Genomic DNA, 19566 nt, shown 5'->3' with positions numbered 1-19566 from the left:
TCTCGTATTTCTTTGATTGTATTGAAGCAAAACTTTATCCCTGCAAGAATCTGAGAGACCAAACGCTATGGCAAAGAGATATCGTTTTGCTTCAATACAATCAAAGAAATACGAGATTAAAGGGGTGGTCCACCTTCAACTATAGTCCGACTTTTGTCTATTCAACGGGCAGACTTTCCAAGTATCAATGAAACCAGTCTCCTAAACATTTAGTTCAGAATTTCTATAATGACAATGAATTGAGCAAAATGATATATTGTTGGCAAAGAAACATTGCAAAAGAACAAAACTAATGGAGCTGGATCACCTTATGGCAACTCTGTTAGACCTGCTTCGCTCCCTAAACTCGTTGCATTTCGAGAGTTTCGCTTTTCAGCATTATGCCGTGTGCAACAAGGACACAGGTGTGCAATGCAGAATTACATGAAACCTTTCTAGAATTAGACTCGTTAAGCAAAGAATACAAGGTGAATGTGAAATGCAATTCCTGCAAATTCCCCCTCAACTGTAAATATAGAGAATATATCAGTTTAGTGATCATGTCCAATGGCTACACTTTTAAGGAGAGGATAAACAGGTGTGATACATGCTGGCTGAAGAATAATGCTGCTCACCTGCCATTTCCCAGATGTGACCTTGCACTAACTGCCTGTAGCTTTGGCCACGTTTACCTTTCAGTGCACGTATATAACAAGAGAAGCACAGGGTTCATATCCTTTTTTCACTGCTGCCTTGTGCTTCAATACAGTCATGGCTGGCCTCAACATCTTGGTGGCTTTCTTTGCATCAACTATAGCAGTGTGCCAACTTCTTCGCTGGGCTGCCAGGAAGTTCCTGCCTGACCGGTTCTATCAGTGCACTGCCAGTGAGTTGGCCAGTTCACTTCAGTTATGTGCTTGCTGCCTGGAGCTGCGGATGCTGGTGGAAATTGGTATGTGGGGAGGTGGTTATGGCCCTGATGTGGTCACAACACTGCTGTTTCTTCTGTTCGTCGCCCATGGATTCACTTTTGATAAAGCGTCCGGCAACTCTGCAGTGTCCCTGCAGGAGTTCCTTCTCCGTGACTCCCCTCTTCTAGACACCACGGCTAAGTTACTGGCACAGTACATGGGCATGGAAGCTGCAAAAGTGCTAACGAAACATTATTGGGCATTGGAGCTCACAGAATTCCACATGATTCAGAATCTGATGGCTCAGGACTGCAGCTCGTCCCTGCAAACTTCAGTTGCACATGGTGTCTTTGTTGAAGGGTTGTGCGCTTTCTGTTTCCATCTGGTGCTCCTCCGCTTCAAAAGCATAAGGCTGATCTACAGGGTTCCTATAGTTGCACTTACTGTCTCTCTCCTGTCTTACACAGGTAAGTAGTCTTGTGCTTCAACATATAATGGCAAGCTATTAAATATTGCTCTGTTTGTTTTACTCATGTATTGCCTACTGTTACATGACACAGATGTTTGTACACATACTCTAAGGCACTGATCCCCAACCAGTTGCTCAGGAGCAGCATGTTGTTCACCAACCCATTGGATGTTGCTCACAGACGCCTCAAAGTAGGAGCTTCTTTTTAAATTCCCAGCTTGGATGCAAGTTTTGGTTGCATAAAAACCATGTGATCTCAAAGTAGGAGCTTCTTTTTGAATTCTAGGCTTGGAGGCAAGTTTTCGTTGCATAAAAACAATGTGGCCTCAAAGTAGGAGCTTCTTTTTGAATTCCCTGCTTGGAGGCAAGTTTTGGTTGCATAAAAACCATGTCTACTGCCAAACAGAGTCTCCTGTAGGCTGCCAGTTCACATAGAGACATCGCATCCACATCAGATAGCTAATCACACCCCTTTGATGCAAGTTTTGGTTGCATAAAAACTGTGTGACCTCAAAGTAGGAGCTTCTTTTTAAATTCCCAGCTTTGAGGCAAGTTTTGTGTCACGGCCGGCACCCAATACCAGAACAAGTGCCAAGCACCCTGGTCTCGGCTCGGCTTCACCAGTAGTGTGACCACCGTTGGGCTTCGGGAGGAGCCCTCAGCTTACTTGGGTGCCACCTGGACTTAACGAGGGGTGCAAGGCGAGATGTTCTGGCTGGCAAAGGGGCACGACTGTTAGCAGAGTCTTTTTGGGCCGAAGGTCATGGTACAAAGGATGAGGCAGAATCGTAGTCAGGCAGGCTGGGTCGAGGCAGGCAGATAGCAGGATCGTAAAACAGGCAAAAGGGTCAAAACCGGGTGATCAATCAAAGGGTTAACAGAAGAGTAGTCGTAAGCAGGCAAAGGTCAGGATCCAGAAGTCAGAATAGTCAAAATAGCCAGGCAGGGGTCACAGCAGGAATCAGACAGGTTCAGAAGAAAGCAGACAAATAGCACAAGGCTCGGGAGCACCAGGAATACAATCCTATCACGGGCAATGACAAACAGTAAGAATACCCCTTTAATAATTTAAATTTCGTGCCATTGCATGCTGACGTCATCACGCCAACGCGCATGCGCCTTCAAAAGCCCCCCCGTCCCCGCCGCACCTCTAGACTGCCAGGGCAAGGTATCTTTATTACATTTTGGTTACATAAAAACCATGTCTACTGCCAAACCGAGTCTCCTGTAGGCTGCCAGTTCACATAGAGACGTCACATCCACATCAGATAGCCAATCACAGCCCTTGCTTGGCACCCCAGGGACTTTTTTCATGCTTATGTTGCTCCTGACTTTTTACATTTGCATGCGGCTCACGGGTAAAAAAAACTGGTTGGTGAACCATCAACTGAGAAATAGGCAATGCTCAGGGTACATCCACTTGGAACTTTACCCCAACCTGTGTTGCTTTGTTCTTCATACCGGCCAAGCACATTCCTGACACTACATGGCCTAACAATTCATTTTGCTTGAGAAGCATTGCAACAGTCCAGTGCCTTAAGTTAAGCTAAACCAGGCCAGTTTTATGCAGACTTGTAAATACATTTTAATGATAATAGTCATTTTGTGTTGTAGGTTTAACACTGTTGCACTTGGAACTCCTTGACTATAACATACATGCAGAAGCGCAGTCATTTATAATGACCTGTCAACAATTAGCTTTGATTGGGTCATTTACTGTGGGTTTATGAACTTCTCTCTTTTTTTTTTTGTTCTTTAATAAAAGAATTTATGGTTCTTGGACATACAGTACAACATACAATTTACAGTTATAACTTGCATACCATGAGTTAATGACAAATGCCAACTGCCTGTCATAAAGGTGTTTCTATTTCTAGTAAGTCATGTTTATAGTAGGTAAGTGGATAAGGATAAGTAAACCATAAAAACAAGTGAATGTAAAATTGATGAGAGTGCTATTCTAGGCACTTCTGTAATGTACATTCATTATTTTATTTGTTTAATTCCAAGATATTAAAGGATACATGTACCGTTAACTTGAATTCATTTTGTTACAACAGCGTTACCTGCTGGTCATTTTCTGACCGCCAAGTAGTCCAGGAAGCTGTCGGGAGAAAGAAAGAGGCTGCTCTGGTATTTTTCTGGTTAGTTGAAAAATTAGAAACCTTTCTCAAATCTTTCCTAAGCAGAAGAACATCACAGCAGTCCTCTGGGAGCTGTTATCTGGTTACCTTCCCATTGTTCTGCTGCTGGGGGGGGGGGTGGAGATATCACTCGAACTTGCAGTGAAGCAGTAAAGAGTGACTGAAGTTTATCACAGCACAAGTCACATGACTGGGGGCACCCGGGAAACTGGCAATATGTCTAGCCCTGTGTCAGATTTTAAAATTAAATATTAAAAAAAAAACTTACTCTTTTGATAAAATGATTTCAGTCTGCAACAGTATAAACTGATGCTTTTTGAAAAAAAGAATATAACAGAATCCCTTTAACTTCTCAGCAGAGATGTCCACCAGCCAATGTTTCCACTAGTCTCCGTGACTGTATTCACAAACATTTCTTCTGGTCGCTCCTTGAAGATTCTAAAGATCCACTCCGAGCATTTCATGTTACCAGTTACTCACAATTTACTCATTCTTTTGTGTAGCCGGGTCGTACACTGGAGCTTTCTTTAACCCTATGCTGGCTGCCACACTGACCTTCCAATGCTCTGGAAACAGTCTAAGGGAATATTCACTGGTGTACTGCTGTGGCCCTTGTGCTGGTGAGTATTTAGTCATAGCTGGTCCTTACCATTCGGAAGACTGAATGACATTATACAAATTTTATTACTAGACATTTATTTTAATTCATACTGGGATGTTCACCTTTAAAGGAGAATTCAACCCTAAACTTAAAAAAACCCTAGCCCCCCTACCCTATATAGACCCCCTTCCTCCTCCAACCCCCCCCCCGGCCTAAGTGTTACCCCGGGCAAATGCCCCTAAGTTTTACGTACCCCTCGGTGCAGATTCAGGAATTGGAGTTCACGGGCGCCATCTTCAGCGACTCGGTAATCTTCGTAATGAGACCTGCGTTCAACGTTTTGGCGCATGCGTAGTTGTCGCGAAGCAGAAAATTGCTCCAATGCAAATACTGTACATCGACCTGCCGTCTCATTCCGAAGATTTCTGAAGAGAAGAAGATGGCGGCCGTGAATTTCGATGTCTGCATCTGCACCGAGGGGTAAGTAAAACGTTAGGGGCATTTGCCTGGGGTAACTTTGAGGAGGGAGGGGAGTCTATGTAAGGTAGTGGGTAGGGTTTTGTGCTCAGCCTAATGATCACGTCTTTATGCATGCATCAATCCTCTCACAAAGATCTACCAATCATCCAGAGATATCCACTTTTTTCAATGAAAGAGAGGAGAGCCCTCAAACGCAGATTAACCCCTTGTGATTATTTATTATTCATGCTGCTTTACACAACATGTTTCGGGCAAGTGGTGCCCTTTCTCAAGTTTTTCTTTCATTGAAAAAAGGTTTTTTTTTTTAACGTTAGGGTTGAATTCTCCTTTGAATTAACTTTTAGTATGATGTAGAGCGTGATATGATGAGACAATTTGCAACTGTGTTTAATTTTTTTACTATTGGTGTTTTTTAATTATTTAGCTTTTTATTCAGCAGTTTGTCATTTCAGCAATCTGGTTGCTAGTGTCCAAATTACCCTAGCAACCATGCATTTATTTGTATAAGAGACTGGAATATGAATAGGAGAGACCTGAATAGAAAGCTGCGTAATACAAAGTAGCAATAACAACAAATGTGTAGCCTTACAGAGATTTGTTTATTAGCTGGTTTGGGCGCATCTCGCACTCTTCCTCGCGGGTGGCGGGCTGGTGCGGGTTGAGCTCTTCTTCTGCTCTCTGGTGGCTTCTGACTTCTGGGTTTGTCTTTTATAGACGCTGCGCCTGCTCGCCCGCCCCTTTTGTGACGTCATCAGCGGGGTGGCGCAGGTCTATAAAAGCAAATCGGGAGCGGGCCAAAGGAGGGCCTGCGCACATCACTACTGTACAGCTAAGCGGGTTACCCAAGGTGAGGCAGAACACATATTGTGAATATTTAGAGAATAATGATTAGCTGAATTTTCTTTTTCAGGCATGGCACTGGCCCTCCTCCTGTATCAAGGCAACATCCCCCTGCTCTTTCAGAGAAACCTGCTGTACTCCCAGAAGGGCAAATACAAAACTCCAAAGACAAAAGCTCATCAATCGTCTGCAGCTAAGGCTTCAGATAAGCTTAAATCTTCTCAAAAGGGAAAAGCACCTGAGAAGAAAGCTGGTCAAGATGAGTCCAGGAAAGCAGGGACTTTGCCAACCCAGAAACGAAGCGGCTAAACGCTGCAGTGATGATGATGATGATGATGATGATGATGATGATGATGATGATGGGAGAATGACACAATGGAGGCATTCCTCAAAGCATTCTATTTGAAGAAGGGAATTAAGCTGTTTAATTTTCAGAAGTAATCAAAAGGCAATCAGATGGCACTCGCAGTTTCACACAACGTTTCAGAGGATCTACCCCCTTTCTCAAGTGTGCTTGAGAAAGGGGGTCGATCCTCCAAAACGTTGTGTGAGATCTAAATAAATCACAAATTGCAAGTACATTTTGCTGCGTGAGTGCCGTCTGATTGCCTTTTGATTATTAATTTATGATGTATATGGAATAGTGGAGCAGCGAAGTTCCCAGATAGAGCACCACACAAGTGTATCCACAGAATTTGGGTTTGGATTAACGGGTAATTTTCAGAAGTATTGATTTGCCATTGTTTTTTATTGTTAGAAACATGAAATTACAGGTGTTGAATGTTATTGATATCAATGGGTTAAATAGAGCTTGCAAGCTTGGTCCTTTTTGACATCAATTGTGTTAAAAAAGCCTTTAGTTCCTCACATTTTTATGAAATCTTTTTGTTCAACCCACTGAATTAAAGCTGAAAGTCTGTAGTTCAACTGCATCTGTTGTTTCATTTAAAATTCATTGTAGTAATGTACAGAACCAAAATTAGAAAAAAGTTGTCTCTGTCCAAAGATTTATGGGCCTAACTGTATATCGTGAATAAAGTACCCACTGTTGTAAAATGTAAGTTACCTATTACTGGTGTTCTAACTATCCCAGGTAAACAAGGATATAGCAGGAGACAAATAAAAACTATTCTCAATATTTTTATCATTGACTTTTTTTTTTTTTCCTTGATTCAATAGAATTTTTACTGTTTTTGTTTCTGCACCAACAGTTTAATATATTGGAGCTCTGGGGTCACCATTCTCTGACACAGACTGCCCCAGTCCTGGCTTTAAATCATAGCCATGATTCCTTGCAATCCCAGACTGGCTCTAAAGATATAGCCCACAATTTGTTTGGGTCAACTTTACACTCCAAGTTATAAACATTTGTGCCCTAAGCTTTCCAAGTTCCTCAGCTTGCCATTGAATAGAAAAGAGCATAGAAAAGAAGTTTGATCTTGCAAATGGTGACACTGGTACCAGTGGTTGACTGGATAGTCGGAGACCTCCCAGAACACCTAATTCTATGAGAATACTCTAATAGATCAGCTTCATTCATCCCCCCAACATGCTACAAACATATAGACCAAGTTGCTTGAGTGAAGAGAGAGGCTTACCAATATTATTCCTTATCATCTGGTAGGTAAGTCAATATTCCAGCCAACTATAGTGTATTTACTCTCTTTAAGGGTTATATAATACAGGTTTATGTCAGCTCCCTAATTTGGCTACAGAGTGGCCTGGTGCCTTTAAACGGATACTGTCATGTGAGAACATGTTTTTTTTAGAAAATGCATCAGTTAATAGTGCTGCTCCAGCAGAATTCTGCACTGAAATCCATTTTTCAATATTTCATTTTGAAATCTGACATGGGGCTAGACATATTGTCAGTTTCCCAGCTGCCCCCAGTCATGTGACTTGTGCTGTGATAAACTTCAGTCACTCTTTACTGCTTCACTGCAAGTTGGAGTGAGATCACCCCCCTCCATTTCCTCCCCAGCAGCCAAACAACAGAACAATGGGAAGGTAACCAGATAGCCGCTCCCTAACACAAGATAACAGCCCCCTGGTAGATCTATGAACAGCAGTCAATAGTGAAATCCAGGGCTCACTGTGACACATTCAGTTACATTGAGTAGGAGAAACAACAGCCTGTCAGAAAGCAGTTCCATCCTAAAGTGCTGGCTCTTTCTGAAAGCACATGACCAGGCAAAATGACCTGAGATGGCGCCTACACACCAATATTACAACTAAAAAAAATTAATTGGTTCAGGTATTACATTTTATGTGGTAGAGTGAATCATTTGTAGTGTAAACAGTGTACTTTAGAAATAAAAACTACACCATGAAAATCATGACAGAATCCCTTTAACATATGGTCCAACGTCACATATGAATCCCCACATTATGCCTTGCAATCCATACACGACTAAATGTGACATGCTGCACTTGGTTTAAGGGCAACAAGTCCTAAGAATGTGGTGCAAACCAACCCCCCATGTCAACAAGTATTTAGTGATATGTGTAAATGCACCAAATAGGCACAGAAACAAAGCCAATGTCTTACCCAGGGGCATAACATGAGATCGCCCACACCCCCAGGACCTGGATCCTTGCATCAGAACTTCACAAAAATGCTATGGGAGGCAGGAACAAGGGTGCAGGTCATGTGTGTGGCTGGGGCATGTGGAAATGGGTTCATACTCGACCCTGTCTCTAGGCCACCAAGCAGCCTTGTCAAAAATATTTAACACCCTGAGCTGTCTGTCTGAGCTGACAGAGTTAACTAGGAGAGTTATGGGTGAGAATAGTTGAGCTGGTGGGCTGCTGTTTCTAGTCATATTGACTTGGGCAGCAGGAATCTCAGTGAGCAGGAACTTCATGTGTTGGCACATAATACAGAACATGCTGCAGTTCCCTGGAGCAAAGCCTTCCTTTAAACCTTCATTGGTAAATGTAGCGACAGGCAGGCACCGCATAGACACAAGCAGTGGTTTCTCTTGTGAAACTACCGTTACTCCCCTCAAGTACCGGAGCTGGGGCTAATTCATCCTGGTGGTGAGTCTGTAAATTGTCTATGGGTGCCTGTTGCTATATTCACCAGTCATTCACTCCCTAATGCTGAAGTTCTAGGGCATGAGCTCCCTGACTGACCATTTAAAGTGATAAGCTTACAAACATTGTCCAGCATGTTTTCATGTAATTGATATCTTCCTCAAACCTTGATGAGAAATAAATGCAACAATGAAAATGTGAGTCTTTGTTAGTGGGATGCGCAAAGCTCAGGTTTTCTGAGGTCCTACAAATTGAAACCAATCATGATGGTACTGCTGCTAGTCTTGTGGGTTTTTAAGAAGAAGATGTGCCTGTAGGGACAGGATCCCTCTGCCGTTTCCCCATTTTCCTTTGTTTTTCTATTTTCTAGATCCAAATTACATTTCAGAAGCATCTACGTGGTTTCCACCAGTCTAATAAAAGTAGTGAGATCAGGGGTCTTGCATTTATATATGTAGTTATTGATATCCCATTTATTTGCAGTTTCCTGTGCAGAGCTTCAGTGCTTGGCTACATGTATTAGATATTCTGTGCCAGCAGAAAACAAAACTAGTGCAGTCCTTAAAGTGCTCTATATCTTCTCTCTCTACATCTTCTCCCATGTATCCTTCCTTCTACTCAATGTTCCGCTTCCCATCCCACCTTTCCTTTTTTTCATGGAACTTTCATATTCCATCCAACTATCCATGTATGAATGCTTCTTTCTCCCATTTACTCATGTCATTGCTTTTCTGGAGATCAATGAACAACCCATGTATGATGACTAAGAAATCACTGGATTTATAAAATATAATTTGCCCAACATTCAGGAAACGTCACTTTATAGACCAAAGCAAACATGCCATCTGGTTAAGAGGTACCCACTCCCTATAATAAATACCTGCATACTACAAACATCTGGAATGTACAGGTGTCATAAAATCTCTTATTTAAACGTCATTTATTATAGAGATGTTTATGATTGGTTACTATTAAATTGGATTCATGGGTTGTTCTATATTAGGCAGCGCCGCCATCAGGGGGATCCGGGGGTAATTTGTACCAGGCCTAAAGGGGGACCAGCTCTGCTGCACTTTTTGAATTATCTGGGCCCCCCTTGACAACGCCTAATTTTTTAGGGGGGGGCCCAGGCCACCAATGACTTTTTATAACTTTTGTGTGTGTAGAGGGGGGAGTTGCCATTTTTAGCGCTGTCCAAATGACATTTCAGAAGCATCTCATTGTTTTCCATCAGTTCACTTTGCTAAAGCTTTTGAATGCCATTTGCTAGATTGCCATTGTGTAGGGCTTGTAGGATCTTTCCAATGTATTGTTGAGCTGTTAAAGTAGGAAGTACTACATGAAAGATTGGCATAAAGATATCTTTCTGCTTGTGCTTTTATTATACTTTTTTTGACACCTATTAAATTATAAAATCTTGGAACAGAAAGTTTTTCCGTTTACTAGAAGAGATTAACGACAGTTTACTTGGATTCAATGTAATAAAATGTGGAGCAAATGAAATTCTCTGGCCTCATCAAAACTGAAGTGAAGCTGGACAGACAGTGTGGGAAAACTGTTGTGTTGCTTCTGATGACCATCTTTAGCTATGTTGTTTATACTTACAATCTCATCCTACTGCAGGGATCCCCAAACTTTTTTTTACCTGTTTGCCACATTCAATTGTAAAAGTTGGGGAGCAACACAAGCATGAACAAAAGCACTTGGGGATGTCAAATATGGGCTGGGATTGGCTATTTGGCAGTCCCTATGTAGACTATAGCCTACAGGAGGCTTTGTTTGACAGTACACCTGGTCTTTATGAAACCAAAACTTGCTTCCAAGCCTGGAATTCAAAAATAAGCACCGGCTTTGAGGCCACTTGGAGCAACATCCAAAGGGTCAGAATATTCTTTGCTTTATTGATACTGCATCAAATAGACACTAACCTTTCACCAGTATAAAGATACTGTCACGACTGGAAATTGTTAGGAGACGAGAGGGGAGGGGGCCTGCTGGCAAGAGCTTACAATCTAATGAACTCATCTCTGCACCTCCACAATACAGGTCTTTAGAACAGTGTTTGAACCTAATTTAGCTATTTCTTTTCTTTTGATATTTTTCCTTTTTTTGGTCTGTGAAGCAGAATTAGGGGTCGGCAGAAGGGAAAGCTTATTATAGTATAGCTGGGAGGAGGGTGCAAACTAAAAAAGACAAAAAGAGTAAATGATGGGTGCTATAGAACGCATCCTGGGTTACTAGTTGCTGAAAGGGTGAGTGAAAGCAGTGGGACCAGGGTGGCATGGGGGGGGGGTCTGGAGGAAGAGAGGCTGTTGATGGCTTTACAAAGCACCATTTATGTATTGGACAGGGTCGGTCGTAGTTTTTGTGTATAATGTATCGTGGATATGGGATAATGTTTAAATATCTTGATTTGAATTTGACTCAGTGTGATTGTATCATTGAGTCATTAATATACCACGTTGCACCAATAAGGGAATTTCGTTTCTTCGCTGATTTACTAACGGGTGCTGGCGTAAATTCGCTAGCGAAGTGGACCTACTCTTGTGCTACTTCGCACCCTTACGCCAGACGAAGTTGCGCTATGGCGAAGGGACGTAACTACACTGATTCACTAACTTGCGCATTTTACTGAACGTTTCCTCTTGCGCCCGACTTGCCTTCGCCACCTCAGACCAGGCGAAGTGCAATAGAGTAGATAGGGCTTGATTCAAAAAAAGTTGAAAGTTTTTCTAAGTCCCAAAAAACTCTGGTGTCTTACTTTTTTAAGTGTGATAGGCTGAAAAAGATCGTAAATTTTTTTTTTTTGGGAGTACCCTCCTTCCCCCCTACATTTTCTAACATATGGCACCTAAACTATACAGTGGGCTCATGTGTAGGGCATTATAATAACTTTATTTTATTTTAACTATTTTAACTAACTATTTTATTTTATGAAGCTTTCCCAGGTATGTGTAGTGTAATGTATTTGCTGCTACATATTCATCCATTGTACTTTAACTTGGCGCTGTATACAAATAAGGTATCACTAGCCTAACTTCGCTTTGCTTAACGAATTAAAGCTAGCACAACTTCGCTACCTTTCACCTCCCTGAGCACAACTTTGAATTTTTATGAGTTTTAAAACATATACAGGATATATATATATATACAGTTCAGGCTGTGGTGCACTCCAATCCAGCAGAGTTTTACTGCCTGGGTGGTGTAATATATAGTGTAGATAGTCATGTTCCAAGGAGAGATAGAGAGATAATGTACACACATACTTTATGTATTTGTTTTTCATCATTCTTAAAATTCCTACATCTTTAAAGGAGAACTAAAGCTTAATGTTGTATATAATGTTTTAGGCTTCTGTACCAGCCCAAGGCAACCACAGGCCTTTAGCAGTAAAGATCTGTGTCTCTAAAGATGCCCCAGTAGCTCCCCATCTTCTTTTCTGCTGATTCACTGCACATGCTCTGTGCTGCTGTCACTTACTGAGCTTAGGGACCTACTCACAATATACAGTACACATAGAATAGAAATGTCACAATATAAGGCTGATGAGTAATTAATACAGATAATTACTACATGGCAGCTCAGAAACCAGCGCAATTAGCATCAGAATTTAATAATCAGTCCTTTAGCATCAGCTTATATTACAGACAAACCTTATTTTCTTGATAATTAGTGACGACCCCTAAGCTTAGCTTCTCAACAGCTGCTCAGAGCCCACTGAGCATGTGAGTGCCGCAGACACTTTCCAAGATGGTGACCCACTGTGACAAGTTTGAAGTCCTGGATCATTGCTGCTATTGACAAGCTGAAACTTTAGGCTGGTGCAATATGTTCATATATAATATATGACATTTTTAGCAAAAAAAATGTTTAGTTTAGTTCTCCCTTAACAAATGAAAGCAGAAATAATTTATTGGAGTAGAAGGTGAAGGTATGTTCATCTCCCCCAAGACTGGGGTTTAAAGGGCAAGTAAAGTCTAAAATAGAATAAGGCTAGAAATGCTGTATTTTGTATACTAAATATAAACATGAACTTACTGCACCACAAGCCTAATCAAACAAATAATTTATGCTTTCAAAGTTGGCTACAGTGGGGTCACCATCTTGTAACTTTGTTAAACATCTTTGCAAGACTAAGACTGTGCACATGCTCAGTGTGGTCTGGGCTGCTTAGGGATCATCATAAAAATTGAGTTCTGCATGGCTGGGAAGTAAGGTGCGGGCTCCCCCTGCTGTTCATAAGTATGATTGTTTCCCTGCTCAGCAGTTAGGGACCGTCTGACAATTCCTATCCACAGCAGTAAATGAAGGAAGAATTTCACTACATACAGTCAGGTTTCTTATAACAATGTTACACATTTTTTAAATAAAGTATATTGGCTGCCTGTCTGCCCCTGTCTGCCCCCTCATAAATAATAGCTTCCATAAATTGCAGTCATGGTAACATACGCTATGTTCTGAAGCCGGGTAAAGACATGACGGCACAGGTCACTGCCGTCGGCTCTCAGACATTTCTAAGCACCAGGGTTGCCAGGTCTAATTTGCCAAACCAACCTAATTCAGCTACAAAACGAGCCTAAAACTAGCCAAGAGGCACTTCAAAAGTAGCCCAAAAATGGTACAATATGTGCAGTGAAAAATGTCTAAAAAAATAAAGGAATTTGCAAATTTTTCCATGAATCAAAACGGTACAGATTCGACCATCACCAGGGGCATAAGTACAGAGTTGGGTTCAGGAGGTATAGGGGCCCCATAAGGCCACAATGCATATACAATTTCAATAAATATTGGGAAAACAGGTCAACCTCTAGATTTTTTTGGTGGCCAGCAGATTTTTGCCCCAAATTTGTCGGAAATTGAGGAAAGTCACCGGAAAACATGAGAATGTTCAAGAGTGATGGGAGACTGGGATACAGAGCCCAAAATCTGGTAACTCCCGACTTCTACCAAGTCAGTCCCATTGCATGTTGGGTCTTCCATTAAACTTAGCAGTTGGCAAATTGTTACACAAAACAACATTACCCAACATGCATTGGGAGATGTAGGTTTTGCACATTAGGGCAAGAAAAAACTTTGGCTGGTTTCCAATGTACATACCAGCCAAAGGGCCAAAAAGTAGCCCAAATCTGTACCTTGGCTAGTTTGTACTTTCAAAACTGACCTGGGCTTAACATTAGTATCCCAATTTGGCTGGAAAACCACCAACCTGGCAACCCTGCTCAGCACGTTCAGTTCCCTTTGGAGTTCGCACGAGCCATGAGTGAGTAACTTTGAACTGCTGAGCTGATCTTAGCCCTTCTGTCTCTTGTAAAACCGTCTGGCAATATCTGGTATGTGTTAAAATCTGCAAGGATTATATTTTATAGAGCACAAGGGCAGCATGAGTGCATAAAGAAGAAGGAAGTAAGTCAGCAGGTGGCAGGTGTCAAGCTATTTCCTACTTAGCAATCGTAAGTACAACCATATATATATGTGATGGAAAATGAAGTATTTACATAGCAGCCACAATATGGTTGTTTTCTTTTTATCTTCTTCCCTACAATAACCCACAGTCTCGCTCTTATAAGACATCCTTACGTGCAGAAACACAGTCATCAGTTCCTTCAAGGTTGACCAATGCTTGCTCATTCCACCTGTCAACTCTCCCAATATCAGTGAATGAAAAGCATTCTACTGGACACATGGATGATGGGGTAAAACTTTGGTGACAAACTGTGCCAGACCAAGAGGGAAGCTGCCAATGGAATCTGACATTCAGCCACCCTCCTCTCCAACAGTGACCAGCCAGGGGTCGGGGGTTAGCTGAGTGAGTAGAACTCCAGATCACTCCCTACTTATTACTGTGAAAATTAGAACCAACCTTTGTCCAGGGCCTTGAACTATGGAGTAAGCAGACACAAAAGCAGCATTATGCCCTAGGCATGTGCCTCTTCTGCTTGTCCCTAGTTCCAGCCCTGACACTAAACAACTCCCTTTTTAATTAAAGTATATTGGAGATAGGTTTCTTTTTCATTAAAGAAAGTAAAAATGGGATTTTATTTTTTTGCCTTTACATGCCCTTTAAACCTGCCGAAGTGCTATGTTAGCCTGTGGGGACCTGCCAGAGCAGGTTTTTGGGTTTAGAAGGAAAATCGTTCGATCGTTCGATAAAATCGTTAGAATCGTTTGATTCAGGCCTCTCCTATTTATATTCTAGTCCCTTTTTCAACTGAATGCATGGTTGCTAGGGTAATTTGGACCAATGCAACCAGATTGGTGAATTTGCAAACTGGAGACTGCTGAATATAAAGCTAAAAAAACACAAATAATAAAAAATGAAAACCAATTGTAAATTTTCTCAGAACATCACTCTCTACATCCCACTAAAAGCTCATTTAAAGGTGAACAATCCCTTTAAAGGCAGCTTCATAAAGAGCTGCTGAGCTGAAGCTCTTCTTTATACGTCATTTATTTCAAGATTTGTTTATGATTGGTTACTATGAAATTGGATTCAGAGGTTGTTATATACCAGGGCAAACTGTAGCTCTCTAGGTAGTGTTAAACTTCACATCCGAGATATGAACCCCAATAGATGACATCAGGATCTCCCTTCTCACTGAAGCACTAAGTGGTAACCACTGCTGATACTGATAATGTAAAGAGTATTTATGACTCCTTTTGTGCAGGATAGTGTGGATGGAAAGACGTGTGATGCAAGTGAATGGTCATGAGAAGCAGTGTATTTTGATAATATATCTGTGCATTCTATAGATTGCAAGAAAAGATGTCATTGCTATAGATGTGTTACTGTTACTTGAATGTGTATATAAACAGGAATACCCTACCATGTGCCCTTGCTACCTTAACTATATTTTGTCTATACAGTAGAAGCTTATAATTAGTCAAGATTTAAAAAACAGATTTGATCTTATTGCTGTCAAACTTAAAATTCAAGTCAACTGAATGCAGTTGTTGCACATTGAGTACAGAATGAAATACTTTAGGGCAGGGGTCCCCAACCTTATTTAGCCCTGAGCCACATTCAAATATAAATAATGGGGCGCAACACAGGCATGAAAAAGTCCTGTGGATGCCAAATTAGGGCTGTGATTGCTTAGCCTCTATATGGCATGCTAGCCTACAGGAGAATCTGGCATTAAATCTGGTTTTTATACAACCAAAACTTGCCTCCAAGGCTGGAATTCAAAAATAAGCACCTGCTTTGAGGCCAGTGGGAGCAACATCCAAGGAGTTGGTGAGTAACATGTTGGTCACAAGCCACTGGTCGGGATCACTGTTCTAGGGGCTAATTTACTAACATAGGCTCTAAATATATATATATATTGTGACCTTTAGGTAGAGAAAACTATAGCCACTGCACAGTTTTCAGCACAGAAATGGAGACACCACTTTCCACATTCAAATGCAGCTTGGCAGGCTTTTATTCACCATAAAACAATGCTTCAGCACACTTGCTTACATAGGGAATAACAGTCCTGCTCTAACACCCTCACTGGTGTTCACACAGACTCAGCTTTCCAGCACTTGCTGCTTTCACCAGACACAAATCACAGAATCCTCTCTGGGGCTCACTTTAGACACTCTTGTCTCCTGTGAGGGGTTTCTTTCTTCCTCTCTCCAGTCCTTTTGGAGCTCTCTCCAACTCAGGGAGAATCACTCTCTTTTCCCAGTCTCCGTCCCTCTACTCAAGGAGGTTTTCCCGGTCCCTCACCCTCCTCCACTCAAGAAGGTTTCAGGGGGAATCTCTGAGGTGTAGTTGCACACCTCCTTTTAACTGCATCTCATCTGCAGCCTAATTACCTAACTGCCTCTAGCTTTGCAGCTGAAAAACCTTTAAGGCCCCCATACATGGGCCGATAAAAGCTGCCGACAGAAGATAGAGTCGGCAGCTTATTGGCCCATGTGTGGGGCCATCCGACGGGCGTCCCTGGGGTAAGAAATCTTTTCGTTGATGCGGTCCCGCGATCCGACCGCCCGTATGGCCCCCATTCTAATCCGATCGTTGGCCCCTCGGGCCCACAATCAGATCAGCCCCATATTGCCCACCTCAATGTGGGCATATGGGGAGAGGCAACATCGCCAAACAAGCGGATCTCCCTGTGTATGGCCAACTTCACTGGAACAAGGAATGGAAGCCCACCCTGCTCTCTTCCATTCACTCCAGGGACCCGTTACCCAGCTTTTCCATAGCCGGTGCACAATTACACAGCTTTACTTGCTGCAGCAACACAGACTTTCCTTGGAGTTTTTATTTCACCAGTTTAACACTGCTGGAATATACACAAGATCGTGCCCTTTTGACACATATATGTTACTATTTACACACACACAACTGCGCTGGTGCACTTTACCCCCAATGCTAATTAATCATCATCTCCAAGTTTAAAAAGGGCCTTGTTTATAAAGTGACAAAAAAAAAAAAATGAGCTGCTTAGCTACTGATTTGCTTTACAGTTACTGCCTGCTTATAAAACTTTAAAGCCAGAAGTAAGTGAGATTATAAACACAGCCATAAAAACGTTTCAGTGAAATCCTACTATTTTGGTGGTTATTTAAGTTCTTCAGCTGATCACCACCAGGTATTAAAATACTAATGATTTCTCTAACTTTGTCAAATAGAAGTTTTTCACCTCTTCTCGGGAAACAATGGGATTGTCCCTGGTTTGAGCTGCCCAAGTTATTTTAGTGCTATTTTGCTCAAAGTGATCGACAACTTTTTTTTTTAATAAATCAGGTAAAAAGCTGAAGGCAAAAGCTGTATTTTATACGTAAGTGAAATATGAAATATCAGTAAATTCAACCAATAAAAGTACTGGGTCTCACTGACCTACCACATCACTAGATAAACTCCTGGTTGGCCAGAATGGGAAAACTCTTGCAATTTTTTTAATGGCGAAGTGCTTCACCCCTTTGTTAAGCATAGTGGATCAAGGTGTAAGGGCAGAGATACACACTCAGATTCGGGGGGATTAGTCGCCTGGCGACAAATCTCCGCTTCTTCGGGCCGGCTAATCTCCCCGAACTGCCTCCCCTGCCTTCCCACCGGTTGGAATGTAAATCGACGGCGGGATGGCACTCTGAGCCATTAGTTTCCGAAGTCGTCCGAAGTTTCCTCGTGAGGCAACTTCGGGTGATTTCAGAAAACAAAGCGCTCAGAGTGCCATCCCGCCGACGATTTACATTCTAGCCAGTGGGAAAGCAGGGGAGGCAGTTCGGGGAGATTAGTTGCCCTGAAGAAGAGGAGATTAGTCGCTGGGTGACTAATCTCCCCGAATCTGAGCGTGTGTCTCTGCTCTTAAAGGGATACTGTCATGGGAAAAAAAATGTTTTTCAAAATGAATCAGTTAATAGTGCTGCTCCAGCAGAATTCTGCACTGAAATCCATTTCTCAAAAGAGCAAACAGATTTTTTTTATATTCAATTTTGAAATTTGACATGGGGCTAGACATTTTGTCAATTTCCCAGCTGCCCCTGGTCATGTGACTTGTGCTCTGATAAACTTAAATCACTCTTTACTGCTGTACTGCAAGTTGGAGTGATATCACCCCCCTCCCTTTTCCCCCCCAGCAGCCAAACAAAAGAACAATGGGAAGGTAACCAGATAACAACTCCCTAAAACAAGATAACAGCTGCCTGGTAGATCTAAGAACAACACTCAATAGTAAAAACCCATGTCCCACTGAGACACATTCAGTTACATTGAGAAGGAAACACAGCAGCCTGCCAGAAAGCATTTCTCTCCTAAAGTGCAGGCACAAGTCACATGACTTGGGACAGCTGGGAAATTGACAAAATGTCTAGCCCCATGTCAGATTTCAAAATGTAATATAAAAAAATCTGTTTGCTCTTTTGAGAAATGGATTTCAGTGCAGAATTCTGCTGAAACAGCGCTATTAACTGATTCATTTTGAAAAAAATTTTTTTTCCCATTACAGTATCCCTTTAAGGTGTATTTCAAGGGAAAACAATTAAGGTGATTAAAGATCATTTATATATATTACAATGTGAAATGGTTGTTGTAATCTAGAAGTTACAATAGTCCATACTTCCAGTATTAAGTTTCATTTAAAACCAGAAAGGCAAATCAAAATATAACCAATTCAGTGAAGTCCATAGTGATGGAGTACTCATTCAAATTGATTGAAAATTGATACATTGTAGAAGTCCATAATAACGGGGGGGAAATTCTGTTGAAGTTTGATACAATGTGGTGAACACACGTGATTAGATACATAATAGTTACAAAGATACAGATGAAATCCCAATCCAAAAACGAATCAAGATTAACCCTCCATGGCGACCAATAGTGTCTAACGTTGAATCCATCTGGCAACCAATAGCAATTTACATTAATATGTATTTGCAAGAAATTTTATCTTCTTCGAAACCCTGCCTTATCGACACAACTGAGTTTGTTAAATAGACTTGAGAACACAGCTGTGCCAACTGGTGATTTTGTTTTGTGTTCCCTGGAAATAAAGGATTTATTTAAGTCCATACCCCACGTTGAGGGTATCGAATGAGTCCGTACTTACCTGTCCCAAGGCAATTTACTGAGTTTTAGGATAAATTTTATCTGTGACCTATTGGAGAATGTGTTGAAGAAAAACTATTTTAAATGTAATAATGAGTTTTATCTTCAGTTGCAGGGCTGTGCCAAGGGTGCCAACATGGCACCTGCCTATGCTAACATCTTTATGGATTACTTTGAAAAAACGTTTATTTTCTCCAATGATGACTTTGCCCATTATACCCACGCATACATGTGTTACATGGACGATACATTTTTCCTTTGGTCTGACACACTTGATAAACTAAATAACTTTGTGAGATATTTGAATAACATCCATTCGACTATTAAGTTTACCACTAAATTGGATGTGAACATTCTATATACTGGCTCATCTTTTGTCACCTCTGTCTATACTGAACCAACTGAGAGAAACAATTTGCTGAGACCCAGCAGCTTCCATTCCCCGGGCCCTGTTAAAAGCCTTCCAAAAGGTCATTACAAGTTAGACATATCACATCCACTGATGAGTTATATGACACAGAATCTACTAAAATGCTTCATAAATTTAAACAAAATGTTATGATATTGTAAAC

At 41.5% G+C, this 19566-nt stretch overlaps 1 protein-coding gene across 1 annotated transcript; it reads left to right on the top strand.

Moving 5' to 3' along the window:
• Positions 1-177: 177 nt before the first annotated feature.
• LOC108717138 (aquaporin-12) lies at positions 178-6337 on the top strand. Its single transcript, XM_018263956.2, has 3 exons — positions 178-1357; positions 4007-4123; positions 5495-6337. The coding sequence occupies exons 1-3, from the start codon at positions 751-753 to the stop codon at positions 5731-5733; spliced, it is 963 nt and encodes a 320-aa protein (XP_018119445.1). The 5' UTR covers positions 178-750; the 3' UTR covers positions 5734-6337.
• The last annotated feature ends 13229 nt before the right edge of the window (positions 6338-19566 follow it).

The sequence above is a fragment of the Xenopus laevis genome, chromosome 5L (genome assembly GCF_017654675.1).
Source record: "Xenopus laevis strain J_2021 chromosome 5L, Xenopus_laevis_v10.1, whole genome shotgun sequence".
NCBI classification, from domain to species: domain Eukaryota; kingdom Metazoa; phylum Chordata; class Amphibia; order Anura; family Pipidae; genus Xenopus; species Xenopus laevis.
Note: the sequence above shows the minus strand (reverse complement) of the source record. Positions and strands in the feature narration are given on the sequence as shown.

What these genes read in the sequence shown, in the direction of transcription:
- LOC108717138 (XM_018263956.2), top strand. Translation starts at nt 751, where the DNA reads ATGGCTGGCCTCAACATCTTGGTGGCTTTCTTTGCATCAACTATAGCA. An exon ending in CTCTCTCCTGTCTTACACAG is followed by an intron (nt 1,358 to 4,006) that starts GTAAGTAGTCTT and finishes TCTTTTGTGTAG; the next exon opens with CCGGGTCGTACACTGGAGCT. An exon ending in CTGCTGTGGCCCTTGTGCTG is followed by an intron (nt 4,124 to 5,494) that starts GTGAGTATTTAG and finishes TTTCTTTTTCAG; the next exon opens with GCATGGCACTGGCCCTCCTC.